Source organism: Danio aesculapii, chromosome 18 (genome assembly GCF_903798145.1).
Source record: "Danio aesculapii chromosome 18, fDanAes4.1, whole genome shotgun sequence".
NCBI lineage: Eukaryota > Metazoa > Chordata > Actinopteri > Cypriniformes > Danionidae > Danio > Danio aesculapii.
The window spans coordinates 38,752,741-38,774,179 of record NC_079452.1 but is presented as its reverse complement, the minus strand read 5'-3'; the positions used below and the strand labels follow the sequence as shown (position 1 = coordinate 38,774,179).

Sequence of the window (21,439 nt, the reverse complement as noted above, 5' to 3'; positions counted from 1 at the left end):
TCTGACCTAAGCATATTTAGTTATTGATATTATTTATGTTACCATTTGATTGTTACTGTTATTTCAGATATTTAATTTTATGAAACTTTTGTTTAGTATTGTGTTCTGTTACTTTATAGTTTGTAAAAAAGAAAAATGTTTAGCAATGGGAAATATACGCTCTCTTAAGTGAAATCATTGTACTGTATATATTGCTACTATTTAAAAAAACAAAAAAACAGTTAGTATCTTAATAATAGGTAGGTAGTAAGTCAGTAGTTGCTAGCATGAATTGTGACTAAAGTGTTACTGAAATGTCATTACCAAAACCATGCAACGCACTGACAGGGGAAAAAAAACAAAGGGAAGGAAAATGACACAGAAAGAAAGAGAAACAGGGAAGAAAATGGAAAGAAGAGGAAGCTTTCCCATTAGAAACTAGGAAGGGAAGTAGAACGGGAAAGAGTGTGTATATTTAAAAAGGATGTGATGTCAGTATTCAGGTGCATGAGAAAATCTTTCATGTTTTTCAAAATCTGAAAAAAAAAAGGTCAACAGGGCACAATAGTGACCATCTTCAAACAGCCCTGAATACTCTTTTCAATAATGAAGCCTAGTCAAACCAACCAACCCTGGTGCTTTCTTCACCTGTAATTAGTATGTATTTCCAGTGATCCTATCACAAGTGGTCAGCAGAGATGCATTACTGACACAATTAGTTTTAACTTGCGTACAAATGCGTCTCTTGTGACCTTTTGTCTTTGGTTGAGGAACTTCTCTTTTATTTAGTCGAGCTCTACCCTACATCATTTTCACAGAAGTGCTCAGAGTGATGCACAAGCACAATTGAATGAACAAATCCATATTGGATTTAAGTAAGTGGGAAATCAAGCAAATAAAAAGTACTGTATGTAGATGGTAGCTACGATTGCGACTGTAATCGGTGTGTTTTAACAGAGTAAATTGCTTAAGTGCACTTTCTCGTGTCCAATAATGATCATATAAAGAGACTACTAAGTAGAGAGTGAGTAAATGATTCTTGATATTTGTATTTTGTCATTCACTGTGATTAAAGCGACCAGTTTTTTTTTCTTGTTAAAGCAGCTTTTCAGATTTTATATATTACTTTACTTTAAAAAAAAGTTCAGAAGGTTTTGATTTTCTTTGTAGCCAGTTTGGTTCATGACTTACAGTATAATGTTGTAACAAAGATTTGTGAAAAATATACTTCTGAAACTACATAGATAGATACATACAATGATAGATATGTAGATAGATCGATAGATAGAATGATAGATGAACAGAACAATAGATAGAATGATAGATAGAACAATGGATAGAATGATAGATAAATAGAATGATAGATAGAATGATAAATAGATAGAACGATAGATATGTAGATAGATCGATAGATAGAATGATAGATGAACAGAACAATAGATAGAATGATAGATAGATAGAACAATAGATTAAATGATAGACAACGATAGTTAGAATGATAGATAAATAGAACAATAGATAGAATGATAAATAGAATGATAGATAGATCGATAGATAGATAGAATGATAAATAGATAGAACGATAGATAGATAGATAGAATGATAGATGAACAGAACGATAGATAGATAGAACGATAGATGAACAGAACGATATATATATATATATATATATATATATATATATATATATATATATATATAATAATAGATAGAAAGAATAATAGATAGAATGATAGTTAAATAGAACGACAGATAGAATGATAGATAGAACAATAGATAGAATGATAGATAGAACAATGGAACGATAGAACAATGGAACGATAGATAGATAGATAGATAGATAGATAGATAGATAGATAGATAGATAGATAGATAGATAGATAGATAGATAGATAGATAGATAGATAGATAGATAGATAGATAGATAGAATGATAGATATGAATGATAGAAAGAACAATAGTTAGAATGATAGATAAATAGAACGATAGAATGATAAATAGATCAAACGATAGATAGAAAGATAGACAGAAAGAACGATAGCTAGATTGATAGTTAGATAGATAGAATAATAGATAAATAGAACTAAAGATAGAACGATAGATAAAATGATAAACTGATAGAAAGATAGAATGATGGAATGATAGAACGATAGATAGACAGACAGACAGACAGACGGACAGACAGGCAGACGGATAGAATGATAGAACAATTGATAAATAGAACAATCAATAGAACGATTGAATGATGGATAGATGGATGGATGGATAGGTTTTTTTAATAAATGGACCACTAATGCACTATTTTGTATTAAAAATATTTAAAGGGCACTTTCCATCTTAACAGATTAGAGAGACAATGTAAACTGTGCTTCTTTAAATAGACCATGACCAGCCCTTAACAAACCCACAACACAATGTGAACACACAAAATAATGGGCCAGTAGTTCCTGCCAAGCAGAACAGTTGGAGGACTTATAAGTTTTGGTTTCCAGATCTCAAGAGACGTGTGTTTTGATTGAGCTGTTAGCTGATTTTGGACACAATCCTTAATCCTCACATAAACAGTAAAAAACACAATATGCTACACTGCAGTTTATATGAGGCTTGTGTCCAAACACGCTACGCTAAAGAAATATTTGAGCTAATTAACAGATGCCAATTCAGTCTGTAGTACTTTACACATTATTACGTACATAAACAATGCAGCAGTGCATTCACTCATAGAACACGAGAGAAAATATCAAGCATTTTTAAGTGTTGAGTCAATACAGTGACAGACCTATCAGTATTTTACCTACAGTCTCAAAGATTGCAGAAAAACTGATCGCCACACAAATGACTTAAATAATAGTTCTTTTGCTTTAGATCCATGGCAGTTTGGCTTCAGAGCAAACTACTCAAGTGAGACAGCAAATTACGACTTCAACGAAAAAGTAAAGTCTTTATTAGATAAGGGGGTGTCATTGGGGCTGTGTTTCTTGATTTCAGGAAGGTTTTCGATACTGTAAATCATGTCCAGATTAGTTGGTTTTAACTTCTCCTTACAAACTTTAAAATGGATAGAATCATGCCTGTCTGGTCGCACACAGTGTGTTAATGTACAGAATTACAAATCTGCCCCTTTAGGTATATCCACAGGTGTTCCACAAGGATCTATTTTGGGCCCTTTACTTTTTACTTTTTATATCAATGATCTTCCATCTATTTGTCCTAACAATAATATACAAATGTATGTGGATGACACTGTTATATGTATTCATGGTAGTAGTGTGTTACAAGTTACAAACAAACTCACAGAATGGTTGGTACATCTTTCAGCCTGGTTAGATCAATGCTGTTTACAGTTGAACATCTCTAAAACAGTGTGTATGTACTTTTCTAAGAATGATAGGGTAAGTGTAGTACCAGATGTATTTGAATCAGGGGGAAGATTACAAGTTGTATCTGAGTACAAGTACCTTGGTGTTTTGATAGATTCAAAGCTATCATTTAATCACAGGTTAAATAGGTTTATAACCGGGTCAAATTCAGTTTAGCAAATTTTAGATTTATTTGTGGTCAGATGTCATGTGAGGCTGCCCTAATCTATCATCACTCCATTCATTTCTCATATCACTCATTGTTTAACCACTTGGTCCCAAGCCACTACTTTGAAGCCACTTGAATCATTGTACAAACAATCTATAAAAACCCTTGATAAGAAATCAGCTCAATTTCACCATTGTTCAATATTAAAGAAATACAACCCGCTTAATTGGGAAAATTTAATTAAATCTGTACATATCTGTTTAATGATTAAGACTTTACATAACCCAACTTCACCACTAAATCACTTTGTGAATATTAGAACGACTGCTCACTGATCAACTAGAGGTGGTGAAAGAGGGGATTGTATTATTCCTCTCAAAAAAAAAGTCAATTTAGTCAGTCAGTGTTTTCAGTGAAAGCTGCTAAAGGGAATAAAATCCATCCCACCAACAATTAGAAGATCACTAACTTTTCGTTCTTTTCAGTCTCGTGTTAAAAATTGGTTAGTGACAAATCCGCATTGTCAGCATTAGTACTGTATTCTTGACACTTTTTGTCCTCTTCTGCTGCCATCAGTCTGTTTTGTTTATACTTTTTAATTGTATTTTATATATGAAAGTGTATTTTATGTTATTATTTTGTGCTTCTTTTTTAGGTGTGACTGTTTAACATTCTGTAAGGGGTCTACAGATGAAAAATAGCCATACTTGGCTAATTCTGGCACATTTTACAGTAATATTTATTAATGCGCATTGACCCTGTTAACAAATAAACTAAAACTAAAATACAGTGATAGTCTGGTTTCCAAAACATGAGTAAATCATAAACAAGAGAACTTAATTGCCTCTCTTCATCCCACAAAAAGTCACCAAATATTACACCAGACCATGTTTACTGTCAACTCATTAACAGCTATATAAACAGAACATTACCTTGAGTTGGCCAAAACCAATACTTCCGACGATGCTTCATTTTGCGCAATCCATTCCCCATTGTATGTTTCTTTGCGATTACATGGATGCCGATTTCAGATTCATTTTTAGATCTCAAGCGTTGAGTCGGATCAACAGGCTCCTCTCTATTCTCTGACAGCCCTCTGCTGTTTTCATGCCCGGAGTCACTGAAAAACTTCTCATTGCTGACATGTTGGAGCTCATTACACTGAGAACTGCTGGTCACCTACCGGAGGCGACGCGGTGGAGGAGAGCTTTCCTGAGGCCAGAGCCCAGACAATCCATCACTGTCCATCAGCAAGACTTAATAACACACGGAAAGTGAGTTAAAGACACAGAGGGATTTAATCCAGGGGTTTCACAAAAAAAAGTGACGAGAAAGCGGGGGGAGAAAGTGAAGCCCAGCTTCCTGTATAGGAGGAGAATGGGCAAAAATATCCTCCGCATCACTGCTTCCTCTCTCAATCCCTCTTGTGCTCACCTCTAAAAAAAAAGCAGCTCAGTTTACAAAATCAAGCTCCAAAAGAGTTCCATAATAGATTTTTTTGCAAAACTCTTTGAATGAAAAAATGGAAAAACCCTAACAATGCCAAGGTTATATTTGTCCATTTATTGACGAAAAATAAATGGTTTATGATTCCAAAAGATCCAAAAATCCCATGATGAAGGCTATAAGTTCTTCAGAGGTTCTTCATTAATTGATGGAAAAAGAAATGTTTTGTGGTTTAAATTAATGTCTAAAGTTTTTAACAACCCTTGAAGACTGAAGGTTTTCAATGTTTCTTCATATACTGACGCTGAATCAAATAAACATTTTGATCAAAAAATGTGTCAAAATTATTTTTATATGCTTATATGTTATAAGTTTAAATGTTGTTCAATCTTTTATTTATTCACTGGTGTTAACTTGAGAAAAAAAAAAAAAAGATAACCGGTTTCAAGATTTACTGTGGTTTAGAAAAGTCAAGGTTTTAAAACCACAAACATTTTCTGTTAAACCGTTCCTAAGGAATATGTAAGGTTTTTTTAAGATGTTTTTTTATGTGTTGTGGATAGATCTGTGTTTTTGAAACCAATGAAGAGATCAGAAATCAATGATTTATTTGAATTATTTCGCCTGGCACGTTTACTGTTCCAAAATCTTAACAGTTCCAAAAAAGGTTTCAATTATATGGTGTTCAATGGGGTAAAAAGTTGTTGTTATTTACTCAGAGATTTATAAAGAACTTTTTTTTATAGCAGTGATGACAATACTGTGATACTGTGAAACCATGGTATTTTTATCCAAGGTTATCATACTGTCAAAAACTTATACCACCCCATGCCTAGTTACAATTCCGAAACCTTTCAAGATCTTTACACCCCATTAAGATTCCAGTTTTTGCAAAGCTTTGTCTTTCATTGATGATGATTCAAAAAAATATAGATAATTTATGGTCATTTAACTGTAAAACTACATGTGTAATGTAGTGTTATGGTGTAAAACATGTTATGGTGTAAAACATGTTTAAAAAAAACAATATCTTGTTAAGATTGATTCCAAGATCTTCAATATTTTTCTTTTCATTCATCAGTGTTGACTGGAAGCTGGAAACTAATATTCCATTAATACATGCCAAAAAGACTGACATTAAGTTAAGATTCTACGACTTTCAATGCTTCTTTAATCCTCAGTTTTGATTGGAAAAATGGCATATTTTAGGACTAATCCATGATTTTTCCAAAATCCAGCAGGATACTAAACTTTTTAAAAGAAGCTCTTAGTGCTGAAAATCTCCAAAAGAAGTCTGTCCTAGCCCAGGCACGATGCTGGAGCTTCAGGATTGCCCCATTCCTCCAGCCGCAGGGAGGGAAACTCTAGACAACAGTCAGGAAACTCCAGCCCTGCGCAGTGTTTGTCAAGCAGCTGAATCACAGCCAAGCTGATCAAGAGGAAGGGGCATGGGCAGGACTGTCCCGGCTGGGTGGAGGGGTGTGCTGGGTACAAGTTTTAGCCTCCAATGCCATTACTGCAGCGCTATTTCTCATCAGCAAACAGAGCAGAAACATGACCTGGCTGAGTCAACCAATAATGAAATCAGTCATTAAGGGCGTTTATAGTCAGGAAGAGTAATACACTGACAGGAAGTGACAGAGGTAGATTAAGCCAGCGTTTCTGATTTCTCATTGCCAGAGTATCTCTTTAACCTGATAACCAACCTATATAATATTTTATGACTAACACAAGACCTTGCAACACCCCGTCTGTCGTGTATTGTGTTCTTTACAATAAGCAAGAAGGGAATTCACCCTCCCGTCAAGAACGTGAGCAGGAAATTTCTAGCACTGACAGGAAGTGCGTCATTTTGTATTGACCTTGCCTGCGGACCTACACAATCCCTCAACATGATTTTCAAATGAAATTTATAAATAATAGTAAATGACGAATAGCACTACAGATTTATTAACATGGAAAACTACGAGAAATAGTTTCCCCCTGTGAATTCACATTGTGGAACATAGATAATAATTGTCTTACGAAACCTATGGACATTTAACTAACTAACTTAACAAACAAACAAACAAACAAACAAATAAACAAATAAATAAATAAATAATTTGGGTGGTAATATTCAAGTAAATTATTAATAGATAGTAATAAATAAACCATTAACTAAATGAAGTCATCTACTACTTCACCGACCTCTGGTCTTCACTGTGACCTGATCCTTCAAAAAATATTTCATATGCCAATCGTGGACAATACATATTTATTATTAACAATTCAGATTAGGTTTTTATACATTGTTTATGTATGTAGAGAAAAGCAATGAATCCATGTTTTAAAGATGAGATTTACCTTCTCTCTTTTCATTTTTTCTATGTACATATTGACATTTTGGGGAAATACTTGCAAGAACAAGCTAACAACACAGACTGCTATAAACACAGCAGAAGTTGCACTTAATGCTTTCAATGTGCACCTTTAGAAATAATATCAGGAAATGTACACAAGACTGTGGACGTGCTGAGAAAACACTGCAAAACCATTTTATGTTACAATACTGCCACCTGCTGGATATTGTTTTACATAGATGCAAAAAAACTCCTTAAATCATGTTCACCCCAAAATGTTGGGTCTTCTCATCCTCAAGTTCCAAAGCTGTTTGAGTTTCTTTCTTCTATCAAACACACACAAAAAATATATTCAAAAAAAATGTTGGAAACTAGAAGCCATTGACTTCCACAGTATTTCTTCCCTCGATAGGCTACTACTTTCCAACATTCTTCAAAATATTTTCTTTTGTGTTCAACAGAAGAAAGAAACTCATAAAGGTTTGGAGTAAATAGTGAGTATTTTTAATTTTTTTGAGGTGAACTAACCCTTTAAAGTATCAAAAAGTGTATATTAAAAAAGATTATTAATGTCAATGATATGTATTTATGTTAGAGCAGATCACAGAGTTCTTGCTGAAATTATGGTCTGTGGACCACTTCATCCTCAAATGTTTACTAAAGGATAATAGAGGGTGTGTATCGCAAGTTATTTAAAGCCCCTCTCCATAACATCTCTTACATCGCAAACTTCTAAATAAAGTCTGTGGCTCTGACATTCAATAAGTGTCTTCTTCAGTGGTTTTATCTATAAAATATTAACTTCAGTGTCACTCATTTCATTTAATTTAATTGTTAACACGCATTTGGTCAAAAATGTGTTAATGTGTTATATCTTAAAAGAAGATGTGAGTTTTTCAGAAGTGCACAGAAACAGCTCCCAAGGGTCTCTACTCTTTGCCCTGTTCATGTGCACAATCAACTCTATTGTTTATTGTTTAAAGCAGATGAAAATGAGCACAGCCAGATAATTTCTTTAGCTTAAATGAACATACTTAAAAACCTTCAAAACCTGTTTTAACACACTATAATCTGTTTTTAATTTTTATTTCTTATGCTTGTATTTTATGCTTCTTTTAGTCTTGTTAATGTAAAGCCCTTTATGTTACCATTGCATGAAATGTGCTATATAAATAAACTTGCCTTGACGCACTATGAGAAAGAAATTGTCATGATTAGCCTTTTCAAATGAGTAAACAAACTTACACTAACTTTCTCTTGATCGCTTAATATAGCACAAGAATAACTGTATTTAGGCTTCCTATAGGTGATTTCTTTGTGAGAGTATAAAGTTTTTCATACTATCCCGATCTGCATTTTCTAGTTACGCTGATCTTCAAGACATACTACATATAGAAGTCGGTCTCTTTAGAACAGTGCACATGTTTTAACAAATGATTACGGTTTATACTACGTTAAGTATCGTTTTGTGTTTCTATGCGTTAGGAATTTCTCTGTAACTTTGTCCTTTGCTGCCTGTTTTGACCAGGACTCCCTGGTAAAAAAGATATTGTATCTCAATGGGACTTTCCTTTTTTTTTCCTTTTAGTTTTTGTAATAGATTTGTTACTTATAAACTTATATAAGGGTGGATAATGAGCTTTATCCATCAAAACAATAAAGTTTAGTAAAAATTTTTATGAGATTTTCTTTTTGGTCCCATGTTCGTTCCTGCACTGCAAAACAATCTTGGTTGCCCTAAATTTTTAAGCTGAATCAAATTACCCTTATACATGTTGAGTCCATTGAACTTATATTATGTTAAACTGACTTCAAACTGACTTGCGTAACTTATAAAATTAAGTCAGGACATGATTAACTTAGTTTAATATGTAACAATAAACTAAAAACATACAGTATGCTGTCATGACTAATTTATCATATTTTTTAGTGTGAGAAAAAAAAAGAAATACAAATTTTCATTTATAAAACTAAAATGTCACTCAATATTATAAAAGTTCATCAAAAACTAGTCGAGAATATTTATTAAAAAAATATATTAGATGACATATTACAAAAAATACCCAACTTCATACAGTTTACAGGTTCGAAGTTTTATCCGTATTATGTATCCTCATTTTCCTAGCCCACCTCCTCTCATATGTAATTCTTGAACCAGTATCTATTGGGAACAGTATGATTTCAGTTTTTTATGACAAAATAAGTTCTCTGTATAGAAGCTCACTGACACTGACCAATGGGTAGAAGATTTATCAGAGGACATCTGCTCCACCTTACTCCATGTGGATTAATGACATTTTTCATTTCATAAAACTGGAACAAATTAGACACTGTCTGAAAAGTTCTTCCAAAAACTTTTATAAAATTTGGGGTTCTCTCCTTATATGGAAACGTATACTCCCTGCATACTGGATCATAGTTAATTTTTACATTCTTCGCTGCTGTGTGACATCTCATGTGACATCATGACCAGGCTTTTAGTTTTGTGTACAAACAATTGTTTTGGTTGGTACAAGATTATTGTTATTATTTTAATATTATTTTTACCGTTATTATTATTTGTTTTTAAAGAAATGTTGTATATTTTGTTTTATAATTTAATTTTTTAAATATAAATCATATATATTTATATTAATAATTGTCACAATCATTTGGATCCTTGTTTACTTTCTCGCCCTCCATGTCAAAATGTACAATAATTTTCTAAAATGTGTGATATTTGTAATTTTTTTTTCAATTTCTATAAAGTTTGGAAAAAATATATCTATATCTATATATATATATATATATATATATATATATATATATATATATATATATATATATATATATATATATAATCTGAAAATGGCACGTTTATGAGCAAATAAACTGCCATTAAAAGATAGAAAAGACAAAAATATTAAGGATCATGTAACCTATAACTTGTGTAAGATTGTTTGTAATGTTGGATCCATACTGTCACCCATTCTGTATTTCTGCACCGTTGTATTCTCGCGAGCAGCAACTTAACTAAAGAAATTCTTCATAAGTGCACTGTTAATCAGTAAATAAGCTTAGAAATTCAGCTCCCACAAACATCAAGAACAATGCAAGTCCTCATGCTCATTCCGATTCAGTGGGCAGCCAAGCTAACAAGCACAGAAAGTGGAGCTTCACTGAATAAATGAGACCCACTGCAGTCTCTTGAATAAGACACTGTACCAAGAGTTCTCTGGACTGACAATAATGAATAGGCAGTCTTAGGAGACATCCTGTATTATAAAGAAAATCACTTTTTACCAAACCTAAACAAGACAAATCTCAATTTTAAATTAATATACAACAACAACATGCAATGAACCACTTTGTTTTACAATTGTTGAAAGGCACATTCTGCATTAGCATTCATCCAGTCACAGTCACACTGAACTCTATGGCATGTTTTAACATTCATACAGTCATCCGTGGCTGTGTTGTGCCATGCAATAGTTTTTTGCTTGACTGTTAACCCTATAAACACACAGAGTTTGTTGTATAACAGACGTAATCTTGCACATTCCTTGTCCTTGAGCTATAGTATTATGCAGGAAGAGGTGCGTACTCAGTCAGAGATGAGACATGTCGCTATTGCAAACACTGCAGCACAACCCGTTGGGACTTGTTCATGCTCATATCCTGAGCTTTCAGTACAAACAGGGCTTTCATCCAAGGAGGAAAATGGAGCCTGGCGTATATTCCAACGCATTTTCCAAATCTCTTGTGTGCTGTCTAAGATTTAAGCAAGACACAATAATAAACCTGCGCATGAATGCTGTCTAAGCTGCTTTTATATTAATAATAAGACATATAAATGCACTTTGGAAAGTAGATTTTATATGTATTATTTGGTTGATAATATGATTTAGAACTGCACTGTTCTATTAAACAGGGACTCTACAAACATGTCAATCCCTATTTTATACATATATTATAATAAAAATAAAAGACTTCTTATGCAGAGTATATACAGGAATCAGAGAGTGAATTTCAATACCTTTTAAGACCTTTTTTTAAAGACTCTTTCCATACATTTAAGACATTATACTTTAAGTTTTAAAAAAGAGACACTGGTGAGATTTTAACTTACAGTTCTAAATATTAATGTAAGAAACTAATCCAAAACTAAAACATTATTGATATACTGAATAAAAATCTATTAACTCGAGCTAATTCAGCAGGTTGGTGCCTATAGAATTGCAGAAATAATCATGTTGCCTTGGTTACTGCAGTAAACAAAGCATCATGAAGTCAAATCCACTTCACTTCGTAGATTTCATAAACTACACAGCATCCTGATATTCACAGATTTAATTCAGGCAAACTTTAGCATAAAACTGTGCATTGATTAATCAAAAATGAATAAAATGCAACACCATGCAAAATAGCATTTAAGACTTTATCAACTTTTAATACTTTAAGACCATGCGGATACCCTGTTTTGGATTATAGTTTTATGTTTGAGCAAAATGCAATTTTTTTTTTTTCTGCCAATATTAATCACATTTCTTCCAAATATAAATGCTGGCATTTATGCATGGGACAATAACTTATTTCAAGGTTTACCGCAGTTTGGAAAAGTCAAGGTTTTAAAATCGCAAAAAGTTTTCTGAAATACCGTTCCTAAGGTATATGCTAGGGCTGGGCGATATGGCAAAAAAAAAAAATCTAGGTTTTTTCATAAAATTTGACCGATTCACGATTTCGATTTTTTTTATTGTGTAACTAGTCAACTTAAAACATTACAACAACATGACTGAAGTAACATTCTCTTTATAAGTAACTTGAAAAACCATCTGGTTAAGGAACATTGTATTTTTAATGGCCATGCCATACATAAATTGGTCAACAAGGTGTAAATAAATGTAAAACAAATTCACAAGTTAAATATCGTTGCAGAAGATTTGAATGAAATAAAGTAAATATTGTGCAATTTGAATTAAACATTAAATACTTCTGAATATATAGTAAGAAAATAACCATTTTAACCAATGTAAACATTACATCAGTCAACTCAAAAAGTTAAGCAAATTTAAAACAGTTAAAAAAAAAAAACTTTGTAGACCATCATGCAAACAAAGCATGTTGTTGATAAGTCACATGTAGCTGTTCTTTACAGGTTTCTTGAGAGAAAGTTCTGTCTACAGTCTGACTGTATGGGCTGTATGGGCTAATGTAGTTTTACTACCTTCAATGGTGCAATTGCATATATTGATGAAGTATTGATACTTTGACTACAAAGTAAGCATAATAAAAATGTTCATTTGCTTTGTGTAAATTAAATATAAATTAAAGATTAAGTAGATTAGTTGATTTAACAAGACAATGTGTCAGTAAACAGGGCGCCTGTTAATAAAGTTTCTAATAACTACCTTTTCTAACAAAGGCAATAATTTTCATAATAAATGAAATGATTACTTACGTGCTGGTCATAAGCCATGTTTGTTAAGGTGATGATAAGATCACGTGAATTATGGTTTGTCGTTTAATCGGCGTCCAATCCCGGCTAACTTCCGGAAAGGTAGAGTAGCCAATAGCGCTAGAGATAACAAGTGAACCAAGTCCCGCCCCAGGACTGACAAAATTCCAAAATGTTTCGCGCGAGCAGAGAGAAGAACCAGCGAGCGAGCGGAGAGAACTGATCGCGCGCGCGCGCTGTAGGCATGACCTCGCTCGCGAGAGCGTACATCGTGCGCACAGATGATGAGGTGCGCGCGCGGGACTTGTTTTCTTTTCGCTGGATCAGTTGAGCGCGCGCGTGAAGATCCCCTGTGCGCTCGCGAGCTGTAGTTTTCTCGCGTGTAGATCTGTAATCTGCTTACGGTTCACTTCTCCTCGCGCGCAAACATCACCGCTGCGCTCGATTAATATTGGCATTGATTTGCCGCCATAACATTCTCTGTTACATTCCTTCATAGAGCACCGTACTCTCACAAGTGAGCGGCTAATTAGGCGCGCCATCATGTGGTCGGACAATATTGCCTCTTATATTGTACCTAATAGTTTTATTTTAAAAAATCGCGATACCTCGATTTAATGAAAAATTAAATCGTCTTAAAACGTAAATTCAAATTAATCGGAAAAATCGAAAGAATCGCCCAGCCCTAGTATATGCAAGTTTATTTTTCTTTTTTTTTTACATGTTTTTCATTACAATTTTACTTAGTTTTTTAGAGCAACTGTATCTCCATCAGAAATGAAACCTCCACATCAAAAACTACTTGTCCAAATTATTTTAAATATTTCTTAAAATAAAATATATTGTGTTCAACGGGTGAAAAAAGTTGTTGCTTTTTACCCAGACATTTAAAAAGAACTTATTTTGGAGCAGTAATCACAATACCGTGATACTGTAAAACCATGATATTTTTATCCAAGATTATCATACCGTCAGAATCTTATACCGGTCCATTCCCACTGGCATTTAGAGCATTTTTCTTTACAAAATAACCAAAATGTGCTGTTTTAAAACATTTGTATATTTAACACAATACCAATGTTTTAAGTTAAGAAATGTTTACAAAAAATCTACAATCACAATCAGAGTTGAGTGTAACGTGTTCAACAGCAAAGCATTACTGTATTCTAATTACATTTTTGGTTAACGCATTAATGTAACGCATTACATTTTAAATTTGTGTAATACTAAGGTCAATGTAATTGCGTTACTTATGTTACAAATATAGTTTTTAGAGGAAAAAAATCTTTTAAATTATGTTTTCTGCTGCATCATCAGTTAATAAGCATGTGTTTTCAAATTGCTGGAGAACAGGAGCTGAAATGGCTGCTGAGGAGAGTGGTTGCTTCTTCAAGTGGAAATACAGACATTACCTTGATTTCATTGAGCGTAAAAACAAAAATATTGCTGTTAAATGCAGTCTAAAGAACTTTTGACTGCTTTTAACTCAACCAGCAACTTGTTTCGAGCACTTGAATAGAAAGCATTCTACGACAATACTCGTCACCAAGGAGGACACCGGCACCCAAAAACACAGTGGCCCAACTCAGCCTAAACAGGCTAAATTGACATTTTTTTTGTGCAGCATCAGGAGTGAAGGCATCTTCTGAATGCAAAGAGAAGCGTGGCTGCTTATAGGGCCGTTCACATATCGCATCTTTTGCATTTCCAAGACTCACCCAGTTGAAAACCGCAGGTCACGCAACAAGTACTGACCGATCAGATTATTTGGAATGTACACATTTAGGTAGACTAATTACCTCATACAAACACAGAACACTCAAACACTGCAGTGATTTTTCATACTATACAGTAGATGTCGATGGTTACAGGTACAGGTGTTAAAAAAGACAAACAGGTTTGAAATAAGTGAATAATGAGAGAATTTTAAGTCATGGGAGGAACTCTTTAAGTATTTTGAATAAGTCAAGCTGTTGTGATCAACCCATTGTATCGTTTGAGTGAATATCGAATTACTGAAAGAGCTGCAGTTTATTTAGTATTTTATAGATATATTTTATATGTTTTAAAAGTTACTTCAAAATAAAATTAGTATTCAGATTACTTTTTACATTAAACAATAAGTAATGTAATCAGATTACAATTTTCTAGTAGCGATCAGTAATTTGTACTTACAAGTAACTTACCCAACACTGATCACAACGAATCGCTTGCATTTTTTTTCTCAAAAAAAATAGTCAAGTAAATAAATAAATAAATATTACTATACTGTTATTTGCAATTTGGAAAAAATATATCTAGACATTTAGAACAATATATTAATAACAAAAACAAGAAAATAACTTTTCTGTTATATTTTCTCCAAACACACACACAAATTTTGTCTTCATTCACACATTCGGGTGAAATCATCTTAGCAGCCAGTGACTATCAAAGTACAACATTGTTCACAGTCAAATAAATAGTGATAATGCTGTTTTAAAGTCATCCTTGCATGTGATTTCAGTCCCAATATTCAAAGTAGGCTATACCATGGTAAACAATATAAGGAGCATGTCACAAGTTATCACTGAATGAATATGCGAATATAAAACCAACTTTACCTACTGTACCACGTGAAAATTAACAATATCAAAAACATTATCTCAAACACATTATAATGTTAGTGTATTGACTGCACATTCTAGACTTCAAATGTGTTTTGCAAGTAAAAACATCAATCGCGGACCAATACACGCTCGTTGTGGCCAAACAATGTGTCAAATGTATATACAGTAGCTACATTTTGTTAACTTGACCTGTAAACAGGCTGTCGCAGCTTTCAGAGGGCAGTAAAATAAATTACTGATATCGTGTTGATAATCATCACCCCCTTTCAACAAACAAAAACTTCAATGTCAGCGTGTTAGCTCCTGTCACAGGCTAGCCTTACCGTTTCTTTGACATCTACAAGCGTGACCGAAAAAAAAATTCTCTACCTTTGTCCTTATAAGTGGCACAGGAGCATTAACTAGTTGGGCAGATAACATAACCGTTTCCACGAAACATAAATATCCAGTATTTTGTACTTCCAGCGTGAGAAGGATAAGCATAAGCGGACAATGGGTCTCACCTGACCGCTGCACTCACCTGAACATTCCGCGCATTCCTCCGCCGGCGACCCTCCTGTCTGCTTCGGTTTAGACTTCCTTCGGATAGCGTTTCTCCTCAGTTCACTCATGTTGTCGGTATTTCGCTCCAACATTTAAAAGATTTGGCGCATATACTGAATCCTTTGCATATAAAAACTGTTCGTTTTATGTCCCCACAGCATTTCAGCGACGCTTGTAGTGTGTTGCGCAAGTATAGTAAAGTGAAACGTTCGGATTAGTGTTGGCTCTCAAAGCTGTACACTGTACTGAGAGTCATTATCGCTTTATCAGCCTACATCACCGCCCTCTACCAGCTCTGATAGCTTGATAAGTCTAGTCATTTCCTCTGTGCTCTGACCCCCTACTGTTAACCAGGACCATGTTGAAAACGTTAGTTTGGGAGAAGTTTGATTTCCCTCAGTGAGTCCAATCTTTTCGTTTGGTTACTTAAACACCGTTTAGCCAATCCGGTGTTTTGCCTCAGGGTGTTATTTGCATTGAGGAACTGTAACAGTAATACAATACATAAACAACTGTATATAAGATGGAGGTTGGTGGGGATTGTTTTGTTTTTGAAAGCTTTTAAATCCGTTCATCTCTCTAAAAATAAGTTAATATATGAACACATTGTGAAAAGCGAATAAGCAGAAATTGTTCCTCTGTGCTTTCCTTTAATGGACTCGTCGACCTGAAAAGGAATTTTGATTCAATCCAGTGAGTCGAATCTTTTACCTGTTCACCTACTTAGAAAGGTTAGATTATCATATAAATATTTTATACAAAGTTATTTGGCATTATTACAAATTTATTATTATTTATATATTGTTTAAAATTATAAAGCAGACATACTAGAACTAAACTAAATTACAACAAAATAAAAGTACTTTATGTAGCACTAGTTTATGGCAGCAATAAAACACTCAAAGACCTACATATTTAACAATACAACACAGGTTATAATATATCACTTTTTAAAAATACACATTATGTCTTTTAAAAAAAGGACAAAAATCTTAAAATGTTATTTTTAGTTTTATTTCACAAAAAAAAAAAGAAGAAAAAAAGTGGCTTATGGCTGTATACACATAAAAATGTCAAGATCATGCTTTCAACAGTACACACTGTATGACATTGTGGGTGTTATTTAGCACATTTCACTTCAGAGGCAGAAAATCTACCACAACATACTGTAGTTAATAAAACCAAAAACTCCTCTTGCTTCATTGGAAAGATTGAAAATGAAACGAAAATAGTCTGTAACACCAAATGCACAGTGTCAGACCGAATAGAAACTGAGGGTCGGGAGCTAAAAAGGATTGTGAATGAAACCATTGATCTCACATCCTTCTTTGTTTATCATTAAATAAACTGAGCTTTGTTCTGTTTTCACAATGAACACAGTTCAGTTTTAAGAAGCTTCTGGTTATTTTATCATCCAGACACATCAATATCCTTTCAGTCGATCGGTTAGACTGAAAATGCGTTGCTGTTTACTGCTGTATAAAAACAATGTCCAGCTGGTACTCATTAAAATGTGCCTGTTTCAAAATGCATAGATTAATGTATTTGTGCTCTATATTAGGTACAAATTAGATAAAACTGAAAGAGAAAATGAAAACAGGAGATCCTCAGAGAAAGATTCCAGTGAATATGGGACAGTAAATAGGCTTGTAAGCTACTTTTGGAGAGATCTGACACTAATAATCCCAATTCATGCTCAAATTTAGCAGTGTACTTGGATCAAGCCCCACTCAAACTATAACTCCACTTCCTCAAACATGATTTCTGCCTGAGATAGGCCTACATGTTCACTCAATCCTCAAAGACTTATCTGACTTCACTTTGGCAATAAAAAAGAAGTATAAAATATAATCTTTATGCATACGCATGGCAATAAATCATAAAAAAATAACAAAGAAACATGCAATAACGTTAGAGAAGATTTGCAAAATAAAAGTCACTCAAATGTCATATTGTAAATTACGTGGAAGCATGTCTCAATAATAAAATTAACCAACCTACTGTATATTCACCCATCCAAACAGCTCTTTCTATCATGTCACACCTTTTTGTAATGTTTTGAAAATCAAATATTGATAGCACTTTACAATAAGGTTCCATTGACATCAGATTATGGGTAATATTAATTCCTGTTACATTTAGTTAATAAACTACTATGTTAGATCAGACTCATTTAATTTAATTTTTCTTTGGCTTAGTCCCTTTATTCATCAGGGGTTACCACTGCGGAATGAACTGCCAACTTATCCAGTATATGTTTTACACACCGTATGCCCTTCCAGCTGTAACCCAGTACTGGAAAAGACCCATACACTTTCACATGCACACACATACACTATAGCCAATTTAGTTCATCCAGTTCACCTATAGCGCATGTCTTTGGACTGTAGGGGAAACTGGAGCACCCGGAGGAAACCCACACGAACACCAGGAGAACATGCATACTCCGCACAGATGAGTGTGTATGGATGTTTACCAGTGATGGTTTGCAGCTCGAAGGGCATCTGCTGAGTAAAACATATGCTGGATAAGTTGGCGGTTCATTCTACTGTGGCGACCCCAGATTAATAAAGGGACTAAGCCGAAAAGAAAATGAATGAATGAATGAATGTACTTCGTATTTAGCTTATGTACTTTGCTAGCATGTGTACAATTAGCTTTTCATTTAGCATTTTCCTTGTTTCATCTTTCAATTTTACTCTGGTTGTGTCTTTAATAACGTAACTAAGATTAATTGAACATTAATTGGCAGCACGGTGGCACAGTGGTTAGCACTGTCGCCTCACAACAAGAAGGTCGCTGGTTCGAGTTCTAACTGGGCTAGTTGGCATTTCTGTGTGGAGTTTGAATGTGTGGCGTGGGTTTCCTCCGGGTGCTCTGGTTTCCCCCACATTCCAAAGACATGTGCTATAGGTAAATTGGATGAACTAAATTGGCTGTAGTGTATGAGTGTGTGTGTGAATGTGAGAGTGTATGGGTGTTTTCCAGTGCTGGATTGTAGCTGGAAGGTGCAATAGTGGGCAGTTCATTCCACTGTGGTGACCCCTGACAAATAAGAGACTATGCCAAAGGAAAATGAAATTCAATGAATGAACTTTATATTTAGCTTACTTTGGTAGCATGTGCACAATTAGCATTTAATTTTCCTTTTTTTCATCTTTCAACTTTGCTCTGGTTGTGCCTTTAATAATGTAACTAAGATTATTAGAATATTTATTACTATTTTTCACTGCCAGCTCATATAAACTAATGTAATTCAAGAGTTCACACTTAGCCGAGGATTGATTATAAAGCATGCTTGGCATACTGTACTGAAAGAGAGCCCTCAGCTCATAAGATCCTCGAGCCCAAGGCTCCCTCCCATTTGCAGGGCGAGAGGGGAGTTTGAGCTCAGGTAGGTCTCGAGAACTCCCCTGCTGTTTGCAGCTAATGAGCAATTTGGGATTGTTATGAAGAGATAACTACTTACTAGAAGCACGTCTATAGTGCCAATTTGGATTAGTCAATTAAATTAAGTCTCATGTATTTGGATGGTGGGAGGAAACCAGGGGGCCTGGGGGGAAAGCCACTCGAGTACAGGGAGAACATGTAAACTCCGCACAGAAACATTGATTGGGTTGCAAAGGACTAGAACCAGTGACGTTCTTGCTGTGAGGCAACAGTGCTAACCACTAGGCCACCGTGCCACCCATCTAGGAAAGGCTGAGTAGTAGGGGAGGAAGGGGGATTCTTCAAAACGAAGATGACTGTAATATGGAACTTAGGTTATTTATGGAGACTTCGGAATTGGCTAATGCAGGACCTGATGTGATCAATCATAAGCACATGATCCTCTCGAAATTAGTTTATAAATAAACTTCACTAATGGAACATTATTGTAAAACACTACCCAAATATTAGTTTGAACTCTTAATCACGCTCGAGTCACATTTCATTCTTGGGTTGATAAAATTAATACCTGTAATGTTTTGCTTTAAAAGTGTGATGTTTAAGCAAAGCTGCACCCATATCCAAAAGCATCCTCACATCCGAATTATTAGACATACCATATATAATACTGTAAAATAAACAAAGAACACAAATAAATAAATTAAATAATAAATAGATAAATACATCAGTCCGTTTCTCACTTCTCACATTATGAGTACTTTCACAATTGGCATCGTTTAATAATTCATCCAATCTCTGGAAATTGGGGCGTGTCCCTCAGGGATCGGAGATAAAGAGGAGCATCTGATTTGCTGGAGGTCTTACTGATGAGCCCCGCCCCTTTGTTTATCTCAGTGAGGATTGGACACTTTTAGAGTTCACAGACAGGACACTAAGGGCCAAAAAGATGAGAATGTTGGGCCAGACAGTTGAAAGGGTCACATGGAAGTCTGGAGATGTCCGCAGGTTTCTGGTCCTCTTCAAGAGCTAGTAACACACTAGGACTGTTAAGAGACAAACAACATAACCAAAAGAAAAAGAGAGAGAGAAAGAAACCGTGATCATGAGTTGGTGTCAAATGAAATCATCATATCCTGTTTCCTATTTGAACTTTTACCATAGAAAGAAATAATTGAATAGCTCAGACGTGAACTTGAAGTTTTGACAAACATACAGGGGTACATGCAACAGCAAGAAGCTTTTAAGCAGGTAAAGTAGCATGGGAAGAAAGGAACGTTGTCTATATTTGACAACTCAAGATGAGAGGGTGATGAAAGGGCATCTGGGGTCAAATTTGGGAAGAAATAAATAAAAAAGTCTCTTAGGCTCACCAAGGCTGCAATAATTAGATCTCTACAGTACAAAAATGTAAAAAATTGTGAAACATTATTGCAATTTCAACATTTTTTAAAGTAGTATATTGTTATGATGACAAAGCAGAGTTTTCAGACACCATTACTGCAGTCTTCAGTGTCACATGATCTTTCAGAAACCAATCAAAGTTTTGCAAAGTAATTCATAACAATTCGTATTATTATAAATGTTCAAAATTATTGCTGCTGCTTTTTTTATTTTGTAGATATAATTTTGTAGATATCCCATTGTTTTCCATGAATTATTATTTAAGTTAGCATGAGAATACAGGAACCTCAGAGAACAATAAATAAAAACAAATCCATTTTATGACACCTTTAAAGGGGTGGTCCAGAGTGTATTTTTAAGGCTTGGTTGTGTTTATAAGATGCAAAGCAATGTGTGCTCATGCTTCATTTGTAAAAAATCACGTTATTTTTTCATACATCTTACTTTGATTATATACTGCTACTTAGCTAACATGAAAACGACTGTCATATTTCTGATTGGCTCTGATTGGTCAGCTAACATAATGTGCTGTGATTCGCGAATCGGCGAACAGACGCTCTTGATTCTGGAGGTAATTAATAATAATAATAACACTAATACTGAAAGGGTTAAGGCATTTTAGAATGACCAAAACAACATTTCAGATGTTTTACAGTGTGCTCAGCTTGCTGGTTTATCCATTCACATACATTTTTATCATCACATGATCTTTTATAACAAAATCACATGACCTTTTTTAATGCGCATTGTGGAATTTGTTCAGT

General features: G+C 34.3%; 2 protein-coding genes across 3 annotated transcripts in view; both read right to left on the bottom strand.

Moving 5' to 3' along the window:
• fgd4a (FYVE, RhoGEF and PH domain containing 4a) overlaps positions 1-16,150 on the bottom strand; it is a 96,776-nt gene extending 80,626 nt beyond the window's left edge. Inside the window, exon 1 of one of the 2 annotated variants that reach the window (XM_056477909.1) lies at positions 15,862-16,150. In XM_056477909.1, the coding sequence (XP_056333884.1) occupies positions 15,862-15,976 (115 nt within the window). In that variant the 5' untranslated portion in view covers positions 15,977-16,150. The remainder of the gene's footprint in view (positions 1-15,861) is intronic. The other variant, XM_056477911.1, reaches the window with a different exon arrangement.
• A 2,263-nt stretch (positions 16,151-18,413) lies between these two features.
• bicd1a (bicaudal D homolog 1a) overlaps positions 18,414-21,439 on the bottom strand; it is a 72,340-nt gene continuing 69,314 nt past the window's right edge. Inside the window, exon 9 of the mRNA XM_056478637.1 lies at positions 18,414-20,317. Coding sequence (XP_056334612.1) covers positions 20,206-20,317 — 112 coding nt within the window. The 3' untranslated portion in view covers positions 18,414-20,205. The remainder of the gene's footprint in view (positions 20,318-21,439) is intronic.